General features: G+C 41.1%; 1 protein-coding gene across 8 annotated transcripts in view; it reads right to left on the bottom strand.

The window, feature by feature from the left end:
- Positions 1 to 26,135, bottom strand: part of LOC113023564 (VPS10 domain-containing receptor SorCS3-like) — a 247,646-nt gene that overhangs the window by 105,009 nt on the left and 116,502 nt on the right. For 3 of the 8 annotated variants that reach the window (XM_026169671.1, XM_026169675.1, XM_026169674.1), the window contains exons 3-4: positions 8,094 to 8,193; positions 1,005 to 1,163 (exon numbers count right to left, since the gene is read on the bottom strand). In XM_026169671.1, the coding sequence (XP_026025456.1) occupies positions 1,005 to 1,163; positions 8,094 to 8,193 (259 nt within the window). Of the gene's footprint in view, positions 1 to 1,004; positions 1,164 to 8,093; positions 8,194 to 8,776; positions 8,862 to 8,882; positions 9,386 to 9,423; positions 9,519 to 10,468; positions 10,534 to 10,864; positions 10,903 to 26,135 lie in introns of those variants that run through there. The other 5 variants (XM_026169677.1, XM_026169676.1, XM_026169673.1 and 2 more) reach the window with 5 other exon arrangements.

Raw genomic sequence — 26,135 nt, 5'->3', positions numbered from 1 at the left:
GGTGGCGTCGCTCTGCTGCTCGTTATAGAATTGGATTGATTATTTTCATAAAGAAAATAAAGATATACGGAGCCCCCGCAGGGGACATGAGAAAAAAAAAAATTAAGACTGACTTTTGCGAGATCTCGCAAAAGTTTTAGCCGCATTCTTTGGCCTTCGACCTCCTGTTAGCTTGAAGCTAACGGGAGGTCGAAGGCCAAAGGCCGAAGAAGACCTACTACAGCCGGGAGGAACACTGCTTTCCCGGCACATCGTGCCTCGACCTCCCGGTCGGCTTCGAGCCGGTGTCCAAAGAATGCGGCTAAAAGTTTTGCGATATCTCGCAAAAGTTTTGCGAGATCCCGAGTTTGCTTTGCAAGATTTCGCAAAAGTCAGTCTTCATTTTTTTTTTCTCCCATGTCCCCTGCGGGGCTCCGTAAAGATAGAACATTTTTATTATCATAATTAAAAATTACTTGTTTGTTAGTTTTCTTACAAGCGCTTTCAGCAAATATGAATTTGCTGTCACACACACTTCACAACCCGAGCCTTTACAGTGATTTGGGGGGTAGTGTAAAACAGATGACAAAGGATGTCTGTGCTTGTATTGATTGTGGCGCATGTTACATGAAGGGTTAGTTAGTAATGGGGAGAATTTAACAATTCAGTTCAACAAAAGTTGAGAGTGGAGATTTTTTTAGCACCGTTATTGCTACCACTGAAGAGCTTTCATGCAAAACAATCAATATGTTTAACTTACAATTTAACCAAGGGGATTGTGACAATATTAAAGGATGGATATAGAAATAGAGGGTTTGTAATAATAGTGTGTCTCAAAGAAAGGCCTCACACTTAATTCTAGCTAAATAATTTTAAATTACATTCATCGGGTGAGTAAAAGCCATCAGGTAATTAGCTAAATTGAAAAACCTACAGTATGGTATGTGAGCAGCACAAAAGGTTGCAAGTAAGGAGCAAAGAGCTAATTACAGGTGAGGACAGAAAAAAGATGACAATGATCTCACCTTCTGGTCGTGACTGTAAGCTAAGGCCCAGTCCTCTTCAGTGGGGTGGAATAAAAGGCTCAGGAGGTAGAAATTGAGGCGGTACTTCTGGTAACTGGCTCCCTCATCAGTGCTGATGAGTACGCTGCTCTCAAACTCCGGATCTGTCAACACCATAATCTGAGAGTGGGGAGGGGAAGAAAAGGAAAAGGATGAGGAGGAGGGCGTGCACACACGTGAAGGATAAAGGTGTGCGTTTTTGAAGATGGGAGAAGAAAGGATTTAAAGGGCAAATTTTGTGCAAAGAGGTGGAAAGATGGGGAGATGAGAAGAGGTGGAAGAGAGACGTTAGTGTCAGCAGAATAGGCTCGGCATTTTGGCACACGTCGGGCTTATGCTTGGCAAACAGCTCTGGAATATTTCCAGCTTCATTTCTTGACTGTGACTGTTGCACTTGCGTTGCCATAGTTCTGCAGCTTTTCTGAGGCGGCGCTTCGGCATTTTCATCGTCTCGTTCCAAAATAGAAGGTTGCTCGCAGCAAAGAGGGAAGTGGCATCTAAACCAAAACACAACCACATTCGAGCACGTAGGTGGCATCAGAAAAATTGATCATTGGAACGACTTGTCCAAATAGTTTACAGTAAAGTGACGCCACTTGTGGTCTAGCTGCAATTAAGTGCCGTAGAAACAAGTGATTGAGCAGCCATGCATGAATCTGCACATACAGTGTGTTATTTTGCTTATCAGTCGGTGCTTTAGCATGTCATTTTTTCCTTCCAATAAAACTCTAATTTCAAATTTAACAGCTCCACAGTAGTAGAAGCCCTAATTTCATGCTTGGAATATTTCTACCAGAGCTATCACAGTTATTACAGTATTCACTAAGAACAGGGATTCCACAATGCATATTTCTTTCAGCTAATGACATTTGGAGTCTTTGTGGGAGCAGATAAAATGTTCACAGGAATTCCTCCTTGAATAAAAAGAAGGTGTTAGCATAGATGTAGCATTTAAAAGGGATGGTACTATTTTGACTCATAGAATCTGAAATGAATCCATCATCAGTTTGGTTTACTTTTATATAAACAGGGATTTGAATGATTCCACACAAATAAATAAATAAAGGTGTTTTGTTGTATGCTTCACTTTTAGGGTAACTAATCTTGATCAATACACACTTCATCACAGGATAGGTGTGGATGCTCTAATCAGCCATAACATTAACACCATGCAGAGTTATGCTGGGAAATCTGGGTTTTGCATTGGTGTGGATTGCTCATTTGATACGTACAGCCCACCTCAACATTTCTGCGCTGATGCAGTGCTCCCATGAAAACAAAGAGCCTGTGGGGTCTGAGGCATCATTGTGTAACCCACAGGACCCACTGAAAGCATTCACAACGGCATCACAGGTATCGGGGGTGTTTCAACAGTACAATGAAGATGAAGAAAATATTGTGCATCTGATCTTTAATGTCTTTATTAATACTGTTTGCTTGGCTGCGAAGACTTGCATGCTGCTAATATGTAAAGCAACATGCAAGTCTTTGTAATATTTATTATTTCTCGGCCGAACAGTTTGCAGTAAATGTTTTATAGCTCACCTTTAAGAAACGGCTGCTAATTTGTTAACACACACACACACACACACACAGTAAAATTGAACTGGTAAGTCCAAAAACCTATTTAATTTTTCTTACCAAATCCTGATGAAAACACTGTTTGCCTGACTGCTAGTGCTTCTGCTTACATAGCCTCTCAGCTAACTGCTTATTGGTCCTGTTGGTCACCTGGTTCTGAAAGCCGCCCCGTGTTGCAGCTGGAAACGGGGTTAATAGGCTAATCTGTGCTCCACAAAAGTAAAAAATAAAAAGGAAAAATTAGCTTGACTCCAACGTTCTCAGAGAGCCGAGTACAAACCAATCTACCGTGTTTCTCGTTAAAATTAAAACATGAGGTAGTGCAGCTCTGAATGTTTCTCTCGCAGTGTTTAGTCTGTTATCTGGCTTACACTACAATGCCCACACCTCCACTATAATTGTGTGGTGGAACGGTGGGTAGCGATGGCGCTCACAGCCCAAACGGCTGTTTTCTCTCGTCAATTCCATTTGAATTGGAAAAACAACAGCACATTTGTCACTGACAGAAAAGCTAGACTTCTTTCCAGAGCTTTAACCGGGAACCCTCCCCGGTGGTGATTTAGATAAATTGTTTTTCATTAAGCACCAATAAACAGGCAGCACTTTCTCAATCTGGGTTTCTCATTGGCCCGGGCTCGCCAATCTTGCCATTCATTACCTGTCACTGTCTAATGCCAAGGCCTCCTGATATCTGCAACAGTCTTTGGGGCTTGTCGGATGTAATTTACAGTTTTTAAGCAGTAATCATATTTCATCATGTTGCTGTGAGCAGCAGAGTCTGTTTTACATTTTCAGTCACCTGTCAGGACTTTCAGTTAAAGGAAAGAAAAGCCTGTCTGAACACATTGTATGTCTCATACAAAAATCTACCCTCGTCTTTAGCTCGAGCTTTGAGCTGAGCGACGAGCGTCACGTATTCTTGGTACAACTATAGCTTTCAATTGCAGCATTTTAGGTCATCTCTCCTGTAGCCTTGATTCAGAGAGGCTCACGACGGGCCTCTCATTTTATCGGGAGCCAGTCGCAGAAAGCATTTTCACATTTCTATTACTCACTTACCACCTTGTACGTGCAAAAACAACCACATTACTTCCCAACCTCAGACATTATCGTAACAAGCCCTTTCTGTCTGTCACCTCTGCAATTAGAAAGAACCCAGAACCAATTCAACGCCAATACAAAGGCGGGAAATGGAAAAGCAGCCAATTTCTCTCCTGCCTACTAAAACAATCAGCCTCAAACAATAATTATTCACTTCCAAAATCCCAGTGACCGATAGCATTAGCGAGAGGTGATTAAGATTTCCCTCACAGCATCCACTCGGCCTCGGTGAGGAAGTGGGCGAGTGAGGAGAGTAACAAAACGAAATCGATAAAGGTCGGAGGGATAACCTTTGTGTTTTATCAGCCTGCCGTTGAGTTGTGCATGGGCTATGGCACCAAGACGGAAGCCAGCAGCTGTCGGATGATGAGATGTGGAGGTATGGATCAGAGAGGGAGGAAAAGAGACTCTCTGCAGCAAATGAATCGCATCACGCCAGATCAATTGAGCTTAGTCTTTGTTTGACGGGAGGGTTTAACACAGTTGTCGCAGCACTATGCTCATTAAGCATGGATCAGGACTTAATCGCCAACATTTAGCTATCATGTTTTCACTGTCTCGCTTCCTCAATGGCATTTTAACAGTGCACGTCCTTATTTTTAATTTAACGTAATCCATGAGCTGTTCGATCAAGGATTTAGCACATGGTGAGCATCAGAATACAGCCAAGAAGATTCATGGCAGCTGTCAATTTCAGCGATCTGCACTAAATGTCATTACCATCATTCAAATCTATAATGTGACTTTGTAAAAGGTCACAGCTTCACCTTATTTCTAAAACAATGTAAGCACAAAAGAAAAAACAAAAGCAGTTAACATATAATGGCGCCTTTATTGTGGTTGAAGGAATATCTCAGAGGGCAGCAGACGATTGTATCTCACAGTGACTGATTGGGCACCCAGACGGCTTTTTTATAGAACACGGGCAGACATTAAACACGACGACTCGGATGCAAGAGGCAAAAGATAAATAAAGCAAGTGTTCAGGCAAACTTTCATACATGCACGACGGTAAACCAAAATAATTAGGCCATAGATGAGGTCGAAGAGGCAATCAGCCCACAGGCAGAATGAAACTGGGAAAACATTTGGATTATTGCTAGATTTTTTCCAACGTACGCCGTTACAAACCTGCATTAAAAAAACAAGGACTAATATCAGTTGTTTACATGAGTACACGTGTTATTTTTTCTTTTTCTCGCGTAAGCCGAATAACACAAAGTGTGTCACATCAGCAACCTGAGAGAGAGAGAACCTGAGGGACTACGTTTCTGCTATGCCCTTGATGTGGAATTAAATTTTCTCCACATAAACAGAGAGGAGGAGTGAGTCATGAGGAGCAATCAGCATCGGCTATGATCTGTTCCTCACCTTCACGTGGTTTAGCTCAACACTCTTGGAGATCCTATTAACTCCCATGGCACGCAAACGTATTCAGGGTCAGTACCTTGGCTCGGCCCTGGCATAGTGAGGCTGATGAGCCCGAGCACCTCCACAACAACGAGCACGTTCTCCACACGGCCTGTCGTCACGCTTTGGTTTGTGCCGCACATGAGTCTAACCAAGTAGGCCAATGTAGACAAAAGGATTGTTTCCAAGGATACGTAATCATATTGTTGGGAAAATCTCAGTTCTGACTAAACTTACTTTGAATTGACTGTTTAAATGTTTTAAAGAAAACAATTTTCAGTTCTACGGTCTCGGCGGTCCTGGGTGGAATTTAAAGAAGCCTTTGTGAATATTTTATAGCGACAACTGATTTAACATATAAACACTGTGACAGTGTGAAACCTACAGAGAGTTCTCAACTCGACGTGCAACCTTTGAATTCTAAAGTCAGTATTATTATGACTGTTATTAAGGCCAAACCCTTCCTGCTTAGGTTTAACCTTCTTAACAATGTTCTCAGCTGCAGGAGGGAGCCCACCAGCAAACAGCTGACTTATAATATTTACCTTATAATATAAAGTACCTTCAGATGACTAGTGATGATAGTGCAGTGGTGCTCTTTAGATAATGTGAAGTTCTACATGCATAATCATTAGACAGTCTATGTAAAAGAGACCTTACATAATTGAACCACACTTTCTGTCGATGTCTTTACTTTGAATTTCACATCTTAGATGGAAAATAATCTAAAATGTTATTCTTCATACTGTAACAGTTGCAAAAAGGCATAAAAGGCAATAGGACTCTTGTACAATACTATTAAAAAAATAAATAATAATAATAATAATAATAATAATAATAATAATAATAATAATAATAATAATAATAATAATAATAATAAACAAAATAATGACTCACATAAAACATACTTTAACTATCTGTACTAACCTGCGACTCCAAAGTGTGACTTGTTATTCCAGCTAACAGCCCGTCGAGCTCCACGTAAACAGCATTATTGTCCCCGGCCATAAATACCAGATAAACTGATCATCTTACTGCTTTCCAAACTTTATTTTTGCCATATGCATACGGTAGTTGCCGCGTTGTGAGAGAGCTGGGTCGATATATATTTATGTACAGAATACTGTAAATTGACTGAAAACACATGGATTCAGAAACAGCTCTGGTTCCCTTTAGGCTACAGGTCGAAGAGACTCCGACTGTAGCTTTGCTGCTTGGAGCACACTCTTGGCTATGATTTCACTTGCCTATCAAATTTTTGCTTGGAGCACCAGATGCGTGATGTTCAACACATGAGGGAATATCAGAGTTGCAGCCTGATGCTAAAGGCTTTGGATCTCAATATAAAAGTGTAGGGATTTAATATCCCTCTTGCTTGACAGACATGACCTGTAATCCTAAAGATAGAACAATGACCAAAACCCTAAATGATTGGGTATTAATTAGCACATTTCATTTTAGCTGGAGTTAGACAGATGGATAGAAAAACATATTCGTAGATTATCAGAAAACAATAAAAATCAATGCTTGACAGAACTCTCTGGCAAATGAAAAACACTGGCAGATGGTTGGCAGCTGGCAGTGGTCATGGGTTTGTTTTTTGGGGGCTTGAAATTCTTAAAATTCCACTTAGATTGTTGCCAGAAACATTCTTATAGAGCAAGGACTCACTGTACATAGTTTCCTAACTAATAGACAGACGATTTTATCCACAAGCAAACTCACATAAGATTTTCAATTTCAGATGCCAATAATAATAATAATAATATCGAATAACCTATGTTACCTAGTATTCTATTTAATACCTCAACTTGTAAACACAGCATTTAGCAATGAGCACTGATTTAATCCTACCTGTAAAAGCCACAGAGGTATGTCATATAAACCAGGCAGCTGCTCCAAAGATAAACACTGCTTTCATTTACCAAACAGACCTGTTCTGTCTGTATTCTGTCTCTGTCAATAAACCTCAAGACTTTCTGCTGATGTTCCCATTGAAAAGCCTCAAAATGAGCTGATTCGCTTAAAACTATGATTTGTCAAGTTCAATACAGATTCTTAACCTCTAAACATCCATCACACAACCAATTATGATGGTACCTTTCAGATCGCGTCTCCTCAAAGTTCTTCTGTTATAATATTTCCATTTGGGTTTGCCAAACAGCAGTAGATGTGGCCCTAATCCTACCAGGTCTAAACAGGTCGTGGACAGTCTTCAGGCGACCTGCACGTTAATCTGTTAAGCAATAAATTCTTATCCGGTTAGATTCAAAATGTGACCATGATGTGTTTAAATTCCCTGCAGATCAGCTTATTTATTTAAGTGCACAACACACACAGCTCGGTGGTCTCAGTTCTACATGAGTCTCTAAGCTGCAGTCAGGTACTTAAATCGACAGTAAATATGAGTGCAACAACTGGGATGTTATAGTTGTAGCTATAGAAATCCTAATAGATATTTTAACTAGTGTCAATATAAACATGATATTTCTTCATGGGGAGTAAAGGATTTGATAGTTTATTTATTCAGAGTTTTGCGTTGTAGTGATGAAAAAGTCTGAATTTCATATTTGTTCTAAATAAATCATCTTTGTGAGTCTCAGTGCCCTTTTCTTATTGGCTTTTCCTAAAAAATGTGCTTTGAAAACAAAAACCAAAGCAAGAAATAAAGTAATCGTGCCAATTACAATGTTTTTACTAAAATTTGTCTTAAGTTCCACTGACAGTGCTGAAACCAAAATAAAACGGGCAAAATAGACATTAGAGTTATTTAGTGAATAGAAATAGTTTTCTCTGAAAAGAAGGCTCTCGGGAGAGCAGACTGATGAGTATGACATGGCTCAGGTTGTACTGATGGAATTAGGCCTGTGCAAATGTAATCATACCCAATTCATTAAAGGAAAACATGTCAAAGTATTTCCACTGATGAGCAACTTTTGTGATAAATAAACGTCTCACCTTTCTCTTGTTAGACGGACAGACGTATAAGTAACTTAGGACAGTCTTGGATCCAACTTTGTCATTCATTCTCTCATATGTGGAGCCGTAATCGGTGGATCTGAAAGAGAAGAAGCCGTCGGAAGCGTGAAAACACTGCTGTGGATAACCCCACTGGAAGTTTGAATGCATGAGTAAACAAACAGATGAAGGATTCCTGGGACATTGAGCAATTCGTGTCAAATAAATTTCATTTGCAAGCGATGAAAAGGAATGCGATATCACACGCAATGGTAACACAACATGCAGGATAAAGGCCGGTATGCCACTCTATATAGCTGCTCTGTGCTGGACCGAAACCTCTGGCAATAGAACAAGAGAAGGTTAACCAATCATCTATAGCTGCCAACGAAAATGATCCATTCAAAAACGTCTAGGGACCTGGCACTATAAATAATTAATTCTCTCCTGATGACTACTATGAAATAAAATATGACGAGTGCAAAAACATGTGGATGTTCCTGAACCCTCCAGCTTTAATAATTTAACAGTGGGAATGAGCCTGTTAGCCAGCCTAGTCCCTAGAAACTCCACATGAATCCATCATCACTAGTAACTACCAAATCCGCCTTCAAGTAGCATATTACAGCTTTTACAGCCCTGTTCTGGCTTTTTCTTTTTTTTCGTGGGAGCTATATTCATACCCCGGATTTCTCTCTGTGGGGAAAGGAGCACCCACACACCTCTGCGGCATATCTCCCGTTTGGATTTGCAGTCTACTTCAAGTTATGTGGAAAGTGAAGATGATACCTATTTCCAGATTCTTTCCTTTTTCAGTCCAGCTTGTGTTCCTTCAGCGGGAACGGGCTTTCAAGGAAATTGCAAAGAGATGTCTCTCATTCTAATTCATCTCAGAATGCCTGAGAGTCACAGCAGTTGCTATGATTACAAAGCACAATAATGAGTCAGATGGACAGCGGCGTTTCCACAGCATATTAAGGTGAGGTGTGGGGAGAAGTGTTGCACTGAGAATGATCCTGATTTGGAGCGTGAGCTGTGAGCCTATGTGCTTAGACTCTGTATTCCACCGTCGGAGAATGCATAAGTAACGTTAAAACATGCAGCACGCTGGTCTTGGTATAAGCGCACACCAAGCATGCAATCATCATCATCATCATCGTCTAGTCATCTCAATGCAAGTTGATAATATCTTTGATGAGCCAACAGGAGAAAGTCAGATCATGATTAGCTGTGACCTCCCAGATGACTCACGCTCTGTACAAGAAGGCTAATTATTATGAAAGGAAAATAAGCTGATTATTATACAAGATGACAAAAGAAAGCTACACACATCGTACTTTTAGACCAGTTCATAGATGGGAAATGTAAATAGGGATACAGCGTTTCCAACTTGACAGCAATTTAGAGTCCAGAATACAGGAATGCCCAATTGTTACTCTGAACTATATCCTGAAAGGGAAAAATTGTAATCCAGCTTCTTTCTGTAAAGAAGGATACTAGAATTTGTCCTCACTGAGACCTTGTGAGAGTATTAAGGTCTTTAGGTCTTAATCAGGATCTCCATCCTTTCATGTTCTACTCCTGCAAGGTTGTCCAACTCCAGTCCTCGGGAGCTACCATCCTGCAGCTTTTAGACGCATCCTTGTTCCAACACACCTGAATCAAATGAATGGCTTGTTATCATGCCTTTGCCAAACTTGATGGCATGCCGAAGAGGTAATCCAACCATTTGATTCAGCTGTGTTGGAGTAGGGATGCATCTAAAAGCTGCAGGACAGTAGCTCTCGAGGACTGGAGTTGGACACCCCTGTATGCATGCTAATGACCAACTCTTGGGGGTTTTCACTGTAGCCATGATATGCCGATGGCAAATAAAATATATCTCTTTCAACACTTCAACAAACCAGCAAGCCAAAAACGCCAAAGAAAAATACAATACATCATTTGATCTCCACATGGCCTGTTTAACTACACCAGGGGTGTCCAATTCCAGGCTTCAAGGACCGGTTTCCTGCAGGTTTTAGATCTCACCCTGAATCAAATGAGTTATTCATCACCAGACCCCTGGAGGACTTCAAGACATTTAAATCAGCTGTGTTGGATCAAGGACACATCTAAAACCTGCAGGTCCTTGAGGCCTGGAGTTGGAAACCCCTGACCTACACAAACCTGAAGCCTGCTCAGACCTGAATGACTTTTGACTTGATTAGTGAACTATTTGAGGCTTTCTAGCAACCAGATAGCGTCAGGTACCAAAAATGTGTCCCTTTGGTTAAAGCGTTTTAATGCAGCACTTCTCAGATTTGCAAAAACTGCAAAAATCTGAAATGTGCTGGTTTCACAAGTTTCCTAAAATGTTAGAAAATGTATCTTACTGCTGTTGAACCTGGGATAAAACCTAGTTTCAGCGACAAATGCACTGAGATGTTTCTCACCACTGATGGGGCCACTGAGCAATGTGTTGATTGCAAGGCCCCCTGACTTGTTTATATGCCATTCATGCAAATGAACAGGTGGATGGTTTTATACGCTCCTGCTGCGTTATTGAAATGTAGTGGCAGTAACATGTTAACAAAGTTGGAACCAAACGCATCTGAAAAGGAGAATTTTTTTTTAATCCTCGTTTAATGCTCTTAAGATGTGTCATAATAAATTAAAGGCACATGCTTTTTACTATGTACACACAAAATACACTCATTAGAACCACCTTTCATGAAAAGTCTGCATGCTGCCTAATTCATTAAATCGAATGGCCCTGCCATCAAGATTACCTTGGTGAATCTTTTGCAGGGGTCTAGGACAGGGGTGGGCAATTCCAGGCCTCGAGGGCCGGTGTCCTGCAGGTTTTAGATCTCACCTTGGGTCAACACACCTGAATCACATGATTAGTTTGTTACCAGGCCTCTGGAGAACTACAGGACATGTTGAGGAGCTAATTTAGGTATTTAAATCAGCTGTGTTGGTTCAAGGACACATCTAAAACCTGCAGGGACACCAGCCCTCGAGGCCTAGAGTTGCCCACCCCTGGTCTAGGAGATAGCACGTACAGAGAAGAGTTATTTATTTTATATTTTAGTTAAATTAAGTTTGCAGGTCCTGCCTGCCACTTCAGCTGAGGTCAAGTTAAAGCTGTGATTTGACAAGCACAATCACATTTTGTGCAATTAAATTAAGGCGAACTGAAAGTATTTCTTATAGGCTCAGAGTGTGTTTTCAGCCAAATTTGGCCGGTCCTTGCGCCTCTAATCACATTAAGTGTTCAGGAACTGACAAGTCCAATTTGACCTGAGCTGTACTTTTAAGGATTCTCAGTGATGCAGAGAGGATTATCCATGCTTACATTTCATAGTACATCAATTACTGCATTGTGTTGTTTCACTAAAATAGACCTAATACTTATATTGTTTCTATAGAGGTCCGGCTTAAAAGCCACATTGTGTCTAAGATTCTCTTCAGTGGCTGCTTGTATTTAATACTTATGAATTTATTTATTACTTGAAAGCACTGAGAACATTTTGTTTCTCCATAGATGTGAAGCCTCTTCTGCCTTGTTTTGTCCCTGCCTGATTTCTTTTCTGCATATTTGTCACACATTCAGGTCATCAGACTGATTTCAAATTTTGATATCACGCAAAGATGAACTGAATGCAGGGATTTATCTCCGTGTGAAACCTTACACTTGCCTTTCAAACGTGTTCACCTCTAAGTCAGTCAGCTTTCTAAAAACATGTTTGAAATCACAGTTAATTAATGATATGAATGATATGAATTAATAAAGAGGTTTGGATATTTTTTCCCTCAATAAAAGAATCATCAACTGCATTTTGTGTTTACTCAGGTTATCTTTGTCTGTCGTTAACATTGGTTTCATGACCTAATGACACTGATTATGTCTCCCTCCAACCAGCTCCCTGAGCCTGGTTCTGCCAGAGGTTTCCTTCTGTCAAAAGGGAGTTTTTCCTTCCCACCATCGCCAAGTGCTTGCTCACAGGAGGTCATGTAATTGTTGGGTTCTTCTTTGTTTCATTACAATATAAATCATTGTTGTTGTGATTTGGTGCTATATAAATAAAAACAAACTGAATTGAATTAAAACTTGTGTGACAAAGATGCAAAGGTGCAAATGCATCTTCACAGCGCTGTATAGATGTAGAGTATGTGGAACTGAGGAAAAAATGACCCATTAATGATGGATTTTATAGATTTCACTCTAGCGTTGGCTCAGATATCACCTTCAGCATGGTCATAATGAAAGTAGATCTGTACAGCAAGATGAATCCAGCTGCCATCCTTTGCAGTGATAGCCCAAAAGGATCATATCTGAGGAGACACGCTCAGCTTCCTATTTGCCTTTTGCAACACAGCTGCAACCATGGAGTTGAGCTCTATTGGAAGGTGAACATTCAGTGAAGTAAAACAACGTTTGCTTATTTTTTTAGAGACTGAGCCTGTCCAGGTATGCTACAAGATACTGCACCTCATTGTTTATGTCTAGTAAAAGCATTTAATATCAATGCAGAAAAAAGAGCCTCATTTATGTATAGAAACTGAAATTCTTTTTATTCAGATAAATCACAGCCTCCATGTAACATTAAAAAAAGAGTTTCAGTTGGCTAACGCTAACCATACCATATCATCTTATTAATAAAATAATTTCCATAGGCGTGTAAGACTTGGTTGATACTTTTATACATTGAAGAATTTGTATTTTATCACTGAGGTGGTGAAACTTTAGATACATATAACTAGTTAAGTAGATACATTTCCTTGTAGTAACTTAAGATTAAAGGGAAAAAAGTTAATATCAGTCTACAATGGTAACTTTGGTGTAACAGGGCAGTCCTCACCCCACCCCCACCCGCCATGCACTATACAAGCACATTTACAAAGCTCCATTCACTGATTGAACTGACTAAAGCACAAGCTGCTTTCACCGTGTCCTAAAAACAATTAGTCTCCGGCACTGCGGTGCCTTACACGAGTTTGAGCTGTGTTCAAATGTTTTGTATCACAGGTTGTTATTGCAGGTGATCAGATGGAGAACACAGTGGGGGCAAATGGGTTGAAAGGAACATTTTCCTTTCCCCCCCCAATCCTATAAACACACTCCCTGATGTTTCACGAGTGACTGAGCTGATGGAGGTCCGTGAGCAGTAACAAGACCACAGACACTCGAAATTGCCAATTCTCTTTTGGTTGAACAACTTCATTCTTCTTGGCTAGAGAATGACATTTTATGAAATCTGCGTCCAGCTTTTGAGTTCAGTAAAAGTCTGAAGATAATTAATGTGATTGTGATATTTATCTGAACTTCTGGATTTCAAAACACTTGTTTTAATCTGGTTTCCCCTCCCCTTGTTGGTTCAGTCCACCGAGAAGCTTGTACGTCTTGTTTCGTCCTGTTGGTAAGATGAGAAAAGAAAAATAAAGAAAAAGGAGGCATAGTCCCAGAGACGGTGTCTAATGGGAATCCAGGAAAGAAAGACAACTACTGCCTATTGCTGCTATTTTGAATGTTCAACAAATTTTCAATTTGAAGCACAATATAAGTTTCTTTCTTACACCTGCTTCCATTTCTGTTGAGTCGTGCAGTTTCTGTGGAATTAATGCCTGTTTCAGGCCTGTGGTGAAAGATAGCAGCTTGGGATATTTTTGTGACTATCGGTAAAGGAGATTAAGGCAGATTTGACTCAGGATGTTACATCAGGCTCTCCTGAGTGCAGGATTCTCTGTAAGTCTGACTAAACAGACTTACTATACTGGTGAGAGCATAATCGATTACACAATATTCAAGGCCTCTGTCAGCCTCTATACTTTAAAGCTTTAAAAGAAAATCCCAGATTTTCTAAGTATGCCAGGCAAACATGTATCCTGGAAAATACTGAAATGGAATCTTCTATATCAGTCACAAAGTGGAGGTCACAAAGTGAAGTCCTTCCATTTTTTAAAAGAGCCATAAAAAGAGATGCAGTGCTGAGGATCACAGTGTGGGAACATCAAATGACTGGAATAAAAGGCAGACAGAAATTGCATTAGGGAATGTTTGTGAGGTTTTGCCAGATGGCTGCCAGTAAAGCAGAACAATTCAGCGTTGGTGTACAACACGGTTGACCGTGCTCTGGGGAGACAGAGAAAAAAGCCATGCACTTCAAAGACTGTGGAGACTGAAGGATGAAAACTTCAACCAAATCATCTTAGTTTCTCAAGCTTGTACAAACAAAGCACATCACCCTGAAGCATACAGGAATTAAAGGAAACTGAAGTCTGCTGCTGTGCAGTTCCAAAGGAAAAAACAAAAAACTATCCGACTCTTTGTAAACCTGACACTGCGTTACTTGCTATAAAGTTCAATCTGTTTGTGAATGTATGCATGCACATATACAACAGCAAAGAGACCCGGCAAGAACTGAAAACACCAAATCAATATTCATCAAGGGTCTAAACATAAAAGCATCATCAGGTGGCTGTCAAAGCCAAATGGCAACAACTCAGTTATCCTCAGAAAATGAGTCCAACGCAGACACAGAAGCCTCAGAGAGCAAGAAAGTCAAGAAATAGGAAAAGGTTTCTCAGCAGAGAACCCTGCAGCAAAATCAAGCCCGAAGACTCGGAACACTCACTGACTGATGCGCTCGAAAAACATTCTCGGCGCTGGTGAACCGAAGCGTTCTATGCAGTGCTGAAGGGTCAGAGGTAGAGACGCCTGAATGAGTCGCAGACATTTCCACTGCAATTGTCTGAATTGTTGCGGTCTTTTGTTCCAGGGACAGACTCTTGGGGCATGACAAAGCCAATTCTGCTCTCGCCATAGGTCCTCGACACAAGCTCACTCTCTGGATAGTATCAAGGGAACTTTGGGTGACCACGGAAAGAACTAAACAGAGCCGTTGCCAGAGCTGAAATTCCCATCATTAACCCCCACCGCTATCCAAGCCCCAGCTCAAAAGTCTGATGCTTCCTCAATGATGATGATGGAGCGTGTCACTGCAAATGCAATTTAGCCACAAAATACAAAGAATCATGAACCTCACTGGGTGTTTCAAGAGGATGTGTGTGAAAAGAAGAAAGCAGATCCAAATGTACTTGGGCCAGAGGGGCCTAGCATGCGTATTGTGAGAACAAACCAAATACAGAGATTGTCTCTTCACCTGTGTTTGGCTTTTCAAGCCAGTTCTTATTCAAAATAGTCAAATATTGCTGTTTTCTCAAAGGTGCTCACATCTCAAAACTAAGAAAAAGATGCTCTTTTGCATTTATGCTGTGACATACTGTGTTTATGGCCAAAGCAAGGCAGCTGTTTAACTCCCAATTCACCATAAATAAAGCACAAATGTTTTAGTAAGCCAAAATTAATCAAAATGTTCAACCACTTAAACTCATTTAGTGATCAGAAATAAGAAATACCTGTAATTTGGCCTCTTAATCAACAAATAATAATGTGTTTTACTCTTTTTTTTCCATCCTTTTTTTAAAACAGTGAACTTTAATAAATATTTAGTATTAAAAAACATCTTTAATTAAAGAGCTTGTGGTGGATTAACCATTAAATAAACATATAAAAAGTGTTAATTATCAATACTGTTAATTTAGAGCAGCTGTGGAATAAAGCTTCATTTGGTTGGTGGTCTAATGAAGCTGTTAACCTCTTGTTACCCTTTTACATTTAAAAGCACTTGCTAGGTTTAATTTTTCAGTGTGATGTTTTGAAATGGTGCGTTATAACCTAAACCACAGTAAGGTAAAATGTTATTAATAGGTGACCTGTAACAGTGAAGATACAAAGAGCAGAGATAGTGACAGTGAACGAGATTAAACACTTTGATCCAATCATCGAAAACCGAGGACACCGCACAAGAGAGATGAAGAAAAGACTGCAGGCAGGGTGGGGTGGGTGGAGACGAGTGTCAGGGGTGATTTGTGACAGAAGGTTAGCAGCTAGAGTGAAAGGGAAGGTTTACAAGATGGTAGTGAGACTCGCTATGATGCATGGATTGGTGACGGTGAAACTAACAAAAGCACAGGAGGCGAGAGCTGTTAAAATTTTCATTGGGAGTGCCCCGAATGGACAATATTGGAAATTAGTATATCAGAGGGACAGCTCAGGTTTGGAGATGACATTCGAGAGACAAGGCTGAGGTGGGATAGTCGATATACTGGACAAAGGATATTGAATATGGAGCTGCAGGGCAGGAGGGAAAGAAGAAGACCACAAAGAAGATTCATGGATGTAGTGAAGGAGGCCATGCAGAAGGTTGGGGTGATGGACAGAGATGGTAAGGATTGAATGAGATGAGACAGAAGAAGAAGAATCAGCCAATGAAAACAAAGTAAATCAGAAACCCCCAAAAAGACAAACAAAGATATCACAGCCATTCCTTCAACTCCCTAATGATGATGTCACGGCTCGGATGGCCGATGTGTTTGAGGTGTGAACCCAAAAGCAGACACGGGAGAACAAAAATAAGTATAAGAAAAACTGAGCTGTTTGTTTTTTGCTCGATATCATAATTAACAAACTGTGATGAGAAACATGAACCTGAACCAAAGCATGAAAGTAATCCTGAGACTTGAAGTACATGACATGAGACAAACAGACAACCTGACACTGGACAGAGGGAGACAAAGGATGTAAATACACAGAAGGGTAACGAGGGAAGTGGAAATACCTGCGGAAACAAAATGAAACACACGGAACATGGAAACACAAGACTTTCAAAATAAAACAGGAAACATGGAGAGACCTGGGACACTGTTGGCCGGCTGTGTACTTTTGTTGTGCTCTGTCTTTAAGTCTCTGCAGGTTCCTGATTGGAAAAGCTGACGGCGGCTGATTGGTTCCTGATCATGTGGCTCTTTTCAGAATCCCTCACCAGCAGTTGTGCTGGGCAGCCACTGCCAGCGGCAGCAGCAGACCTGACCCTGGCTTCCAAAACCTGTGACCTTTATGTTTGAGATTCTTGTGACTTACCGAGCTTTGTATATAGTGTGTACATTAGCTTTCACTTGTAAATAGCACATTGTAAATAGCACTGAAACAGATAGGGTGAGCTGCCTTATTATTTTTCCTTGTACTGTTTTCTCCTGTTTATTTCAGTGAGGGAGTTAAGTGTGGCATTTGTCCTTTGTTTCACATAGGGTTTTAGAAAGCAGCACCTCTCCTGACTTAGCTTGTTCTGTTTGTTATTTTGGCCTTTGTTCACCCCGGAGCTTCATTTTCAGTGTACACAAATAAACCACCGTTCACCAAGAAATAGTTTTTTCTGTGTATGGTTTTAGGGCCCAGGGCGGGGTCACTTCCTTTTTTAACTCTTATGTTACGTTCCTGTACCCCTAGACTGGGGGGTAACAAAGTGGGGGCTTGTCCGCTCTTTTCTTTTGCCATTCTTTTTGCTCATTGTGTTTTGTAGGTTGCCTACAGTTTTTGGTTGGCAGTTTTCTTGTAGTGTTGGGGGTAAAATAGCCACAATGACTTTTGATGTGAATGATTTTGCTCAAAAACCCACCATGGATAAGTTGGATCAATGCACAAAGGTAGATTTGTTGTTGGTGGCAAATTTGTTTAATGTTAGTGTGTCCTTGAATGCGAAAAAGGCAGAAATTAAGCAGTGTCTGACAGTGCAGCTTTTGGAAAAAGGGGTAATTGTGAAGTTGAAACCTCAGCCGGTTGATGCGACTGGAGGTTTGGTGGTGGATGTGGGAGCGAAAGCTGCTGCAGCCATTCCACGAACGGCCACTGGACGGATGACACCAGGGGCGGAGGCTCCTGCTGCCATTCAGGTCCCAAACGTTAGCCCAGTTGGACAATTACCAGGGTTGGGTATGGAGGATCTCAGGCTCGCCCTTCGCCTGAAAGAGATAGAGCTTGAGGCTAAAGCCATAGAAGTTGAGCTTATGCATCTCTTCATAAAGGCTATGGAGCTGGATCCCTCCAGACAACGCGTTGTTACCTCTACCCCAGTGAGTAAAATTGTGAGTAAACCTCCTGATTCATTCTCCTCTGATCAGTTTGATGCAAGCAAGCAAATTGCTTTAGTGCCACCTTTCAGAGAAAGTGAGGTTGACTCTTTCTTTAATGCCTTTGAGCGCATCGCAACCACTTTTAAATGGCCCAAGGATGTGTCGAGGATGTGTGGAGTTTGTTATTGCAATGTCAATTTTGTCGCAAGCTTGACAAAAGATACAGGGAGAGGGACACAGAGGAGAGAGACAGATGGGGAACCTACATAGACGAGGAGATAACACCTAAGATGAACTAATAATAACCCCAGAACTTAACATTATCTCATAAGTACTCAAAAATCAAATCACTCTGCTGCTGATGCTGCAGGTGTATCAACCCACTGAGACCAAAGGAAAGCTTGTAAGTATCTGTGGAACACAGTATTTAATGCTTTGAGATGAGAACTTGGTTCCCTGGTTAATGTACCTCCACTCCAAAGACAGGCCACTGAGCTAAACCTGCTTTTTAGGAACTTCTTTGTTGACTTTCAGGTGAATTGTTTTCTCTATAGGTTAAAACTAAAAGAAATTTCATTGAAAAGTTTGATTTTTTTCCCCCCCAATCATCTAGATTTTACATACACACTGACAACAAAGACAGTCAAGAGATTAAAGGAATTCTCTGGGCAATTGATCTTCATATTCACCAGATTTGAGTCCTAATGAAGTCCTATGGGAGACTGTGGTGCTATAAAACATCATAATTAAGGCAAACAAAGTATGGCTACGATAGACTAAGACAGCGATTGCACCAAAGCTTGTTCAGTCTTTGTGCTGTAGGTAGCAGCTAGTTTATTCCCAGTGAGACATAAAGATTACTTCCACCAGTTTATACAGATGTTTTAGGCTTGGACACTGTAAAGAAAGTAAAGACTAATAAAAACAGTTAGCAACAGATCATTAACAGCTGGAGCTTTTTCTGTAGTTGGCAGTAAGAATCTCACAACATCAGGAACATTGCCACATGTTCCTGCTTTAGACTGAAAAGACCACAGAAGGAGGAAGAAGTGCTAGAGTTAGGTGAGGTTTTCATGCATAAATAGATGGACAACACCAGCTCACCCAGACTTGGTCTCATCAATCGTCATGCCTAAGTCACATGTTGTTCTGTGACGTTGCTGTTCTGTGCATCAAAATAATGTCGTTTGTCTAGCTAATTTTCTCTGATTGTTGTTTATTGGTTACAGGTCGGGATTCAGTGTCATCAAAGTGTGTTTCAAAGATATCTGTCCCAGTTTTAACCTACAGTAGAAGTATAGATGGCTAGATGAATTGAGGATCAATGAGCCCTGGGTCAGAACTGCTTGTGTTGTAGACCAAAAGGTCTCTGTGCGATTGCCCTGCAGCGACTGGCGACCTGTCCTGGGTATTTGTTTGCCATTTATTCTGAGACATGGAAAAAAAGGCTCAAGTTTCACAGTTAGGCCAAGCAGGAAGAAGCAAGCACTGAAAATAAATGGATGCATGAGTTGCCCAAGGCAATTAGTCTGTTTCTTGGAGCCAAGACTGCTTCAGTCAACCAGTGGATTAATACGTGCTTTAATCCGAAACACTAAGCAGGCGCTCCAGACAGAATTCAGGCAGAAACACTGTTGTCATACTTCAGCGTTAGGGTAACTACAATTGTCTTCGCCATGTTGGTTTCATTTAAAGCAGCCTCCCTCACCAACCATTTCAGATTAAGTTGTTCTAAAAATATGTAATCCTCAAGGGAAGGAAAAGAGAACAAAGTCAGGGGGAAAAACTGTAATTCAGTGATAATTGGTGCTGCATACCAAGAGTCTGAAGGTTGAGATGTATCATAGAGTTAATTGGAATGAGTCTGTGAATCAGCAGATTTTTAAAAATAGAATATAGATTTAGTTTGCTTAACAACACATGCAATTTATTTAGTTATGTGTTTTTATTCATACTCCATGTTGGATGTTTGCACCGAGGGATGTATCTGTGCAAATGTATTATATCGCTTGTGTCTCAGATTAGGCACTACTGCATATCTATACATAGTTTCACATCTTTTCAGCCCTTTCCAGATACTATACTGATGGTTTAACTGTGGTGAAGGTGTGAAATGTTACTACCACGTACCAAGGTGGAAGTTCTGCAGTTTGTGAGCTGCTGTTTTTATTTCATGTGGATCCAACTCTAAGCTTTAATAAAACTAAAGTGGATGAGCTTTTTAAAAAATAAAAAATAAAAAAACACCCACTACAACGTTGTTATGAAGAAGTAATTAGCTAGAGAGGCTAAAGCTATTTTTGTACCAAGCTCTAAACATATTTCATGTTGCTGTAAAGGTGGGTCTTTTAACATGGGGGTCTAGGGGATTGACTCACTCTTGGAATCAGACTCAAGCAACCATTTAAGGAACTGCAGTTTTTATCATATTTCCACTTGTTTCTTTTTTCAGAAACAGAAGCTGCAGCTTGTATAATGGCTTTTTGCTGGTGCATATTTAATGTTTTTCTATTATCCTGCCCCACTCCACACCACTGTCTCTTAACCAAAAGACATACAATTATGTTTCTACATTTCTGAAAATGTCAACAAAAAACAAACATTGTAAAGTCAGCAAAGGAAATATATCCCAAAAGGTTGATTCTGACTGCAGGTTTCCCCAACCTTAAAGACCAGTCTATTTACACCTACAGGCCAGTGGACACTCTTCCAAGGATGAGGATGTAACATCCTGGACAGCAAGGAACGCTGGTTTGAGCGCAGAGTCAAGGAGGCCATTTACCATTTATGTGAAAAGGGAAAGACCATCTCTGAATCGAGGAGGGGCCTAAGGGTACATCTGTCACCATCTTACAATGCTGTGATTGCAGCCATTCCCTCAACTCTCTGTGAATGGTACTCATGGCCATTGATCAGTGGTTGTTGATCAATGGTCATGAGAATTTGCATATCAGATCAAGGAAATGACCTCAAAGCCCAGTGTTCATTCAGTGAGCTAGTTTCAGTTATTATGCAAAATACTGTTTATAAGGTTGGAAACCTGCAGTCAGCTGAGACTGAAGATGTCACTTGGACGAGTGTCGAAACGTTTCTCCCTCTGAAAACATCCAGATGAACCTTTCGGTGTGATTGAGCATGCATCAAGACAATCTGCAAAATAATTTTGATACTGAATGTAATCATGGTGTCACATATGTATATAATTACATATACCATTCATCCAGTCATCCACATCAGGGTTGAGATGGAGCCTCCCAGCTGTCAAAGAGCGGGGGGGTAAACCCTGGGCTAACCCTAGCCCGGCCAAATGGCAGCTTTGAACCAAGACCTTCTTGCTGTGAGGCAACAGTGCTAACCACAGTTTCACTGCACCACCATGCTGCCCTGAAATTGATTATATAAAATTGTATCCACACACACACGGACCAGTACCTCCTCTTTGACTCCCATCACCCTCTGGAACACAAACTTGGAGTAATTAGGACCCTACACCACCGGGCAGAACATGTTCCCTCTAAGCCTGAAGGGAAAAAGCAGGAACACACACATGTAAAGGAAGCACTCAAAACATGCGGCTATCCTAAATGGGTGTTCTTAAAGTCAGCAAAGAGGCACAGAAAAGAAGACCAGACACCAGCGAGGGAGGATAAGGACAGACGCAGCAACACTGTCATCCCCTATGTAGCCGGTGTATCAGAGAAACTCAGGAGAGTTTTCTCCAAGCATGACATCCCGGTGCATTTCAGACCCAGCAACACGCTCAGACACAAACTGGTTCACCCGAAAGACAAAACGCCAAAACACAAACTTAACAATGTGGTGTATGCTGTACAGTGCAGTGAGGAATGCCCAGACCTCTACATTGGAGAGACCAAACAGCCACTTCACAAGCACATGGCACAACACAGAAGAGCCACCTCCACAGGACAAGACTCAGCAGTCCATCTGCATCTAAAGGTCAAAGGTCACTCTTTCGAGGATGCCAATGTTCACATTTTGGACAGAGAGGACAGATGGTTTGAAAGAGGAGTGAAAGAAGCATCTATGTCCACTGTGAGCGACCATCTTTGAACAGAGGCGGGGTTTACGACACCAACTCTCTGCCATCTATAATCCAGTTTTGAGATCCCTTCCCAGACGCCTTAACGCCCACTCACATCCTGGGCCATCTGACCTCAGGAATTCGCATGATAAGGTGGGGCCAGGTTTCACAATGAACACACCCGAAACTCTGGCTGATTGGGGCCCACACCCAGTTTCCCACCTTGGCTCAGGCGACTAGAGGATCATCAGGGGGTCCTTTTGTCCCTCTGTGGGGGGAAACTCCCACTAGGCTTATATCTGGGACTCTCCACCATTTGACCTTAGAACTGAAGAAGCTTCTCGGATGAGAGGTGAAACGTCTTCAAGCAACTTAAAGAAGTCCAGACGCTTTTCTTTGCAAGCTCCTTTGACTACGATGACCTGGATGACTGAGAACCTTCACATAGATGCATTTTAAATGTTTTGACATCATCTTTTTCAAATCATTCTGATTCTGTCACAAGTTTTGCTTATATAAGAATCAGACAATGCCTAGAAATTATGGTGCTCTTTCAGCTCTCATACTCCAGTTAGTTTTTACAAATTGCCACCAGGTTTGGCACAAAACCGAAAGTCAGAGTCCAAAAAAGAAGGTTTAAGTAGACTGTGAACTCTGATCATTTAATACAACCATACTTAAAATTTGTTTATTTTAAATAATTTCAGTGTAGGGTGAGGAGATGAAGTATTATATTTCCAAGTAGGAAAAAAAAAAGCTGCATCACATAAATGGATTATATAGAGATACCCAGTTAGACCTTGAAATATAGATCTGAGCCCACATTTACAGATGGAAGAAAAAGTTGTGCTTTAAGCACAGGATGGTGTTTACCTGCAAATAACACAACACTGTGGGGGATAAAGTTTGAACTGTATAATAAATGAAATCAACGTAAAACTTTCCACTGGATTCCATCAACAAACACTGTTTGAAGTCAAGACACGGAAGAAGAAATAAAGTCATTCTTATTTTTGCTACGTGCCCGGTGAATAAAAACGGTGATATTACACGAGCTCTAAAAGAGAATAAAGAATGAAGAGTGTATTGCAGCACGTCTTGTGCAGAGGCAGCAAGCATCCAGCAGTTTTTAATCACTGCTTCCATCAGCAAAGCATATCTCAGCGAGGAGAGTCATAATGTACAAGTTGTCAAGGAGTTTATCTATGGAATATACACTCACCCCGAGCTACACTCTTGTGCAAACTTCCACACACACACACACATTCACGCTGAAAACATGGCACGCGCACACAAATGCTCGCTTCTTTCCATGTTTTCACCTAAGGCAACGGCTGCACTCTCTCCTTTAATGCGAAATCCACTGAAGCATAATTGAAAATGACTTTGGAGAATTGCCACGTTGAGATCGGAAGATACTGTAGTTGCAGGTGTTTCTGCGCGAGTTGTCAGTGAAACACACGTGAGAGCAGAGGACAATGAAGCGTGGCAAAAATAATGGTACCTCAAAAGACCGAGCACTGTACACCAAAGTCTATCTGCCCTTCAACAGATTAACGATTGCATTCATGTCCGTACCAGTTTATACGTGCGCCCGTTCTGTGTGTGTTTATGTATGTGTCTGCATTAGTGGGTGATGTCGAAAAGAAAATACAAAAACAAGCCATGTGTGAAACAAACAGAAAACAGGAAATGTGCCTGCAGACCGCCCTAGAATTCATGCTGCTGTTAATACAGTGCTGCGAAAGTCGGCGGCGATCCTGCAGTATATAAACAAAAGATTTCACATAACAACCATGTGCTGGAGTGTGATATGTGGAAACAAAGAGTAAAGGAAAAAGTGGAGAAAAGCTGAGGAAAAAATGGCAAAAAAAAATCTTCACAGAATCCTCGCTGACATCAGGCCTTACCAAATGTAGCCCTGCCCGCATCACTGCACTGCAACACGCCGAACAAATTCAGTGTTGAGAAAATACCTTAAAGGAACATCCGGAGTGGGACAGAAGTGCCGACATTCAAAGATCACTCTCGGTGACAACGTTAGTTATGTATCGCACTCACAGGTCGTGTTCTTCATCCAGGCCCGACAGCGGGTAGGGAAGTACCTCTGATTCATCCCCTTCCCCGCTCGCCCCGCTCTAGAATGCTTTTTCCAGAATAAATCTTTAAATAAAGTATAAAAATTTTAAAATCTCCTCCCAGACATGCTGACTTTTTCATGAGCTCCAGAAGGACTTTGGGTTACAAAGGATAACTGTGCTTTTGACATCCACCTGTTCTGTCTCATGGTTTAGATTACCTTAGCCAACCCCTTTTTGCACTTCTCTGTTTGCTCTGAGATGATCCAAAAATCAGCTTCGCTCACAACGCTACTGTGTGTGATTTAAAGTCAGAGTGCAGGATTAGGAGGGGGGGAGTATTTTTCAACCCTGCAATGCTGCCAGAGCAAGCACAATGAGAAATGACTTCTATTCATTATTAATGGAAAGAGAGAGCCTGGAAAACAGCAATTGGATGGCCAGTTTATAGTTATACAGTTTGCGTTGTTAGAGAGCAGCAGCACACCACAGTGGCCGGTAGGTTGGTTCAACTGTGTCTCTGGGGGGCTGTGAGAGATGATAACTGACATGTTGGGGTCAGGAAGCAGGAGTGAGGCTACGTGTCTACAAGAAGCGAAACTCTCAAGTGAAAATGCTCATGAAACATGTGAGTTTCAAGAAACATTTTTCTGCTTCCAAAAGAAAACCTGAAGATTTTAAAAGCTTAAGTGACAGACTGGATGCATACAACATGTAAGTACTTTCAGTGCATTATTAATGCATCCATAGCAGTGTCTGTGAAGCTCAAAGCTCCATAAATCCAACATGGAGCCGATCAGATTCAACTGACTACACTTTCTCTTCTTCTTGTTGTTGTGAGAAAGGAAACCTACCTGTATAACGTGTCAGATGACATGCTGATGTTTGAGGTTTAGACAGCGAAAACTTCAGAGGTTTGTGGTGCAAATCTGGATTACTGATTGGCTAAAAGTTGTCCTCGTTCAAGTATCTCAGTAAAAATGCTGCACATACAAAAATAAAGTGCTTCAAATGCATTCTCTAATTTTAGGCTCTCACTTGTTTCACGGTGTTTTGCTGCCACTTTCCCACGCAGTCAGTCTCAATACTGTAGTCCAATCATCTTCTCTCACACCTTCATTGAGCGAATCAGTCTCAGCTTTGCGTGGTTTAAATCGGCTTTTCACACTCGCTTTCATCCAACCCACCTGCTCCCCATCTCCACCTCAGACACCTCAGCCTTAGTCTTCATCTTTACCACCACCAGGGTCTAGACTCTGTGGTGTCGTGTCTTAAATCCCATCATTGCTGGAATTCAGTTCTGCCATGATGGCTCATAGGAGTCTAATCACCAAATACATTCACTGAATTGCCCACAGGTATGAAAGGTAGTCTGTGTCTCTATTTTACAGGCTAGTGACCTGTTCAGGGTGTACCCTGCCTCTTGCCCTGGGATAGGGTCCATCCCACTTCTGAGCCTGAACTGGTAAGATGAACAGAATCAATGGGGGAAAAAGTTTAGGAAGGTTAATTTCTATCTCTAACGAGGTAATCTATGATAAATCAGTAGGATTTATATTTTAGCTAAATTGATGTTGCATACTGAAAACTTTTTAATTAATACAGCAAAATACCTCCTAAAATAGTAGCTTTCATTATGTTGCATATGATAGATTTTAAAAAGATTTTCCCAGAAGTTTCTAATTTTAATGGGTTAATAAAATGTTTGCATGCATACTTAATGACTGATGCTAACAGCAAACAAAAATGCTAGAAAACAAATTACACTTAAAATTAAAACTGCTGTTTAGCCCAGCAAACAGTAGACCTAAATTAAATTCATATTCTGTCCTATTTTATTCGCTTTTTTCCCCGCTCTGCACACCCACAGGCATATTGTTAGAGACCCGGGGGACAGACATGGGGGTCAGGTGTGCTTTCAGGCATCACTTCCACAAACACATCTATCCCATGGCAGTCGGAGGT

This window comes from Astatotilapia calliptera, chromosome 6 (genome assembly GCF_900246225.1).
Source record: "Astatotilapia calliptera chromosome 6, fAstCal1.2, whole genome shotgun sequence".
NCBI lineage: Eukaryota > Metazoa > Chordata > Actinopteri > Cichliformes > Cichlidae > Astatotilapia > Astatotilapia calliptera.
The sequence above is the reverse complement of the archived record's forward strand: the minus strand, read 5'-3'. Positions and strand labels throughout refer to the sequence as shown.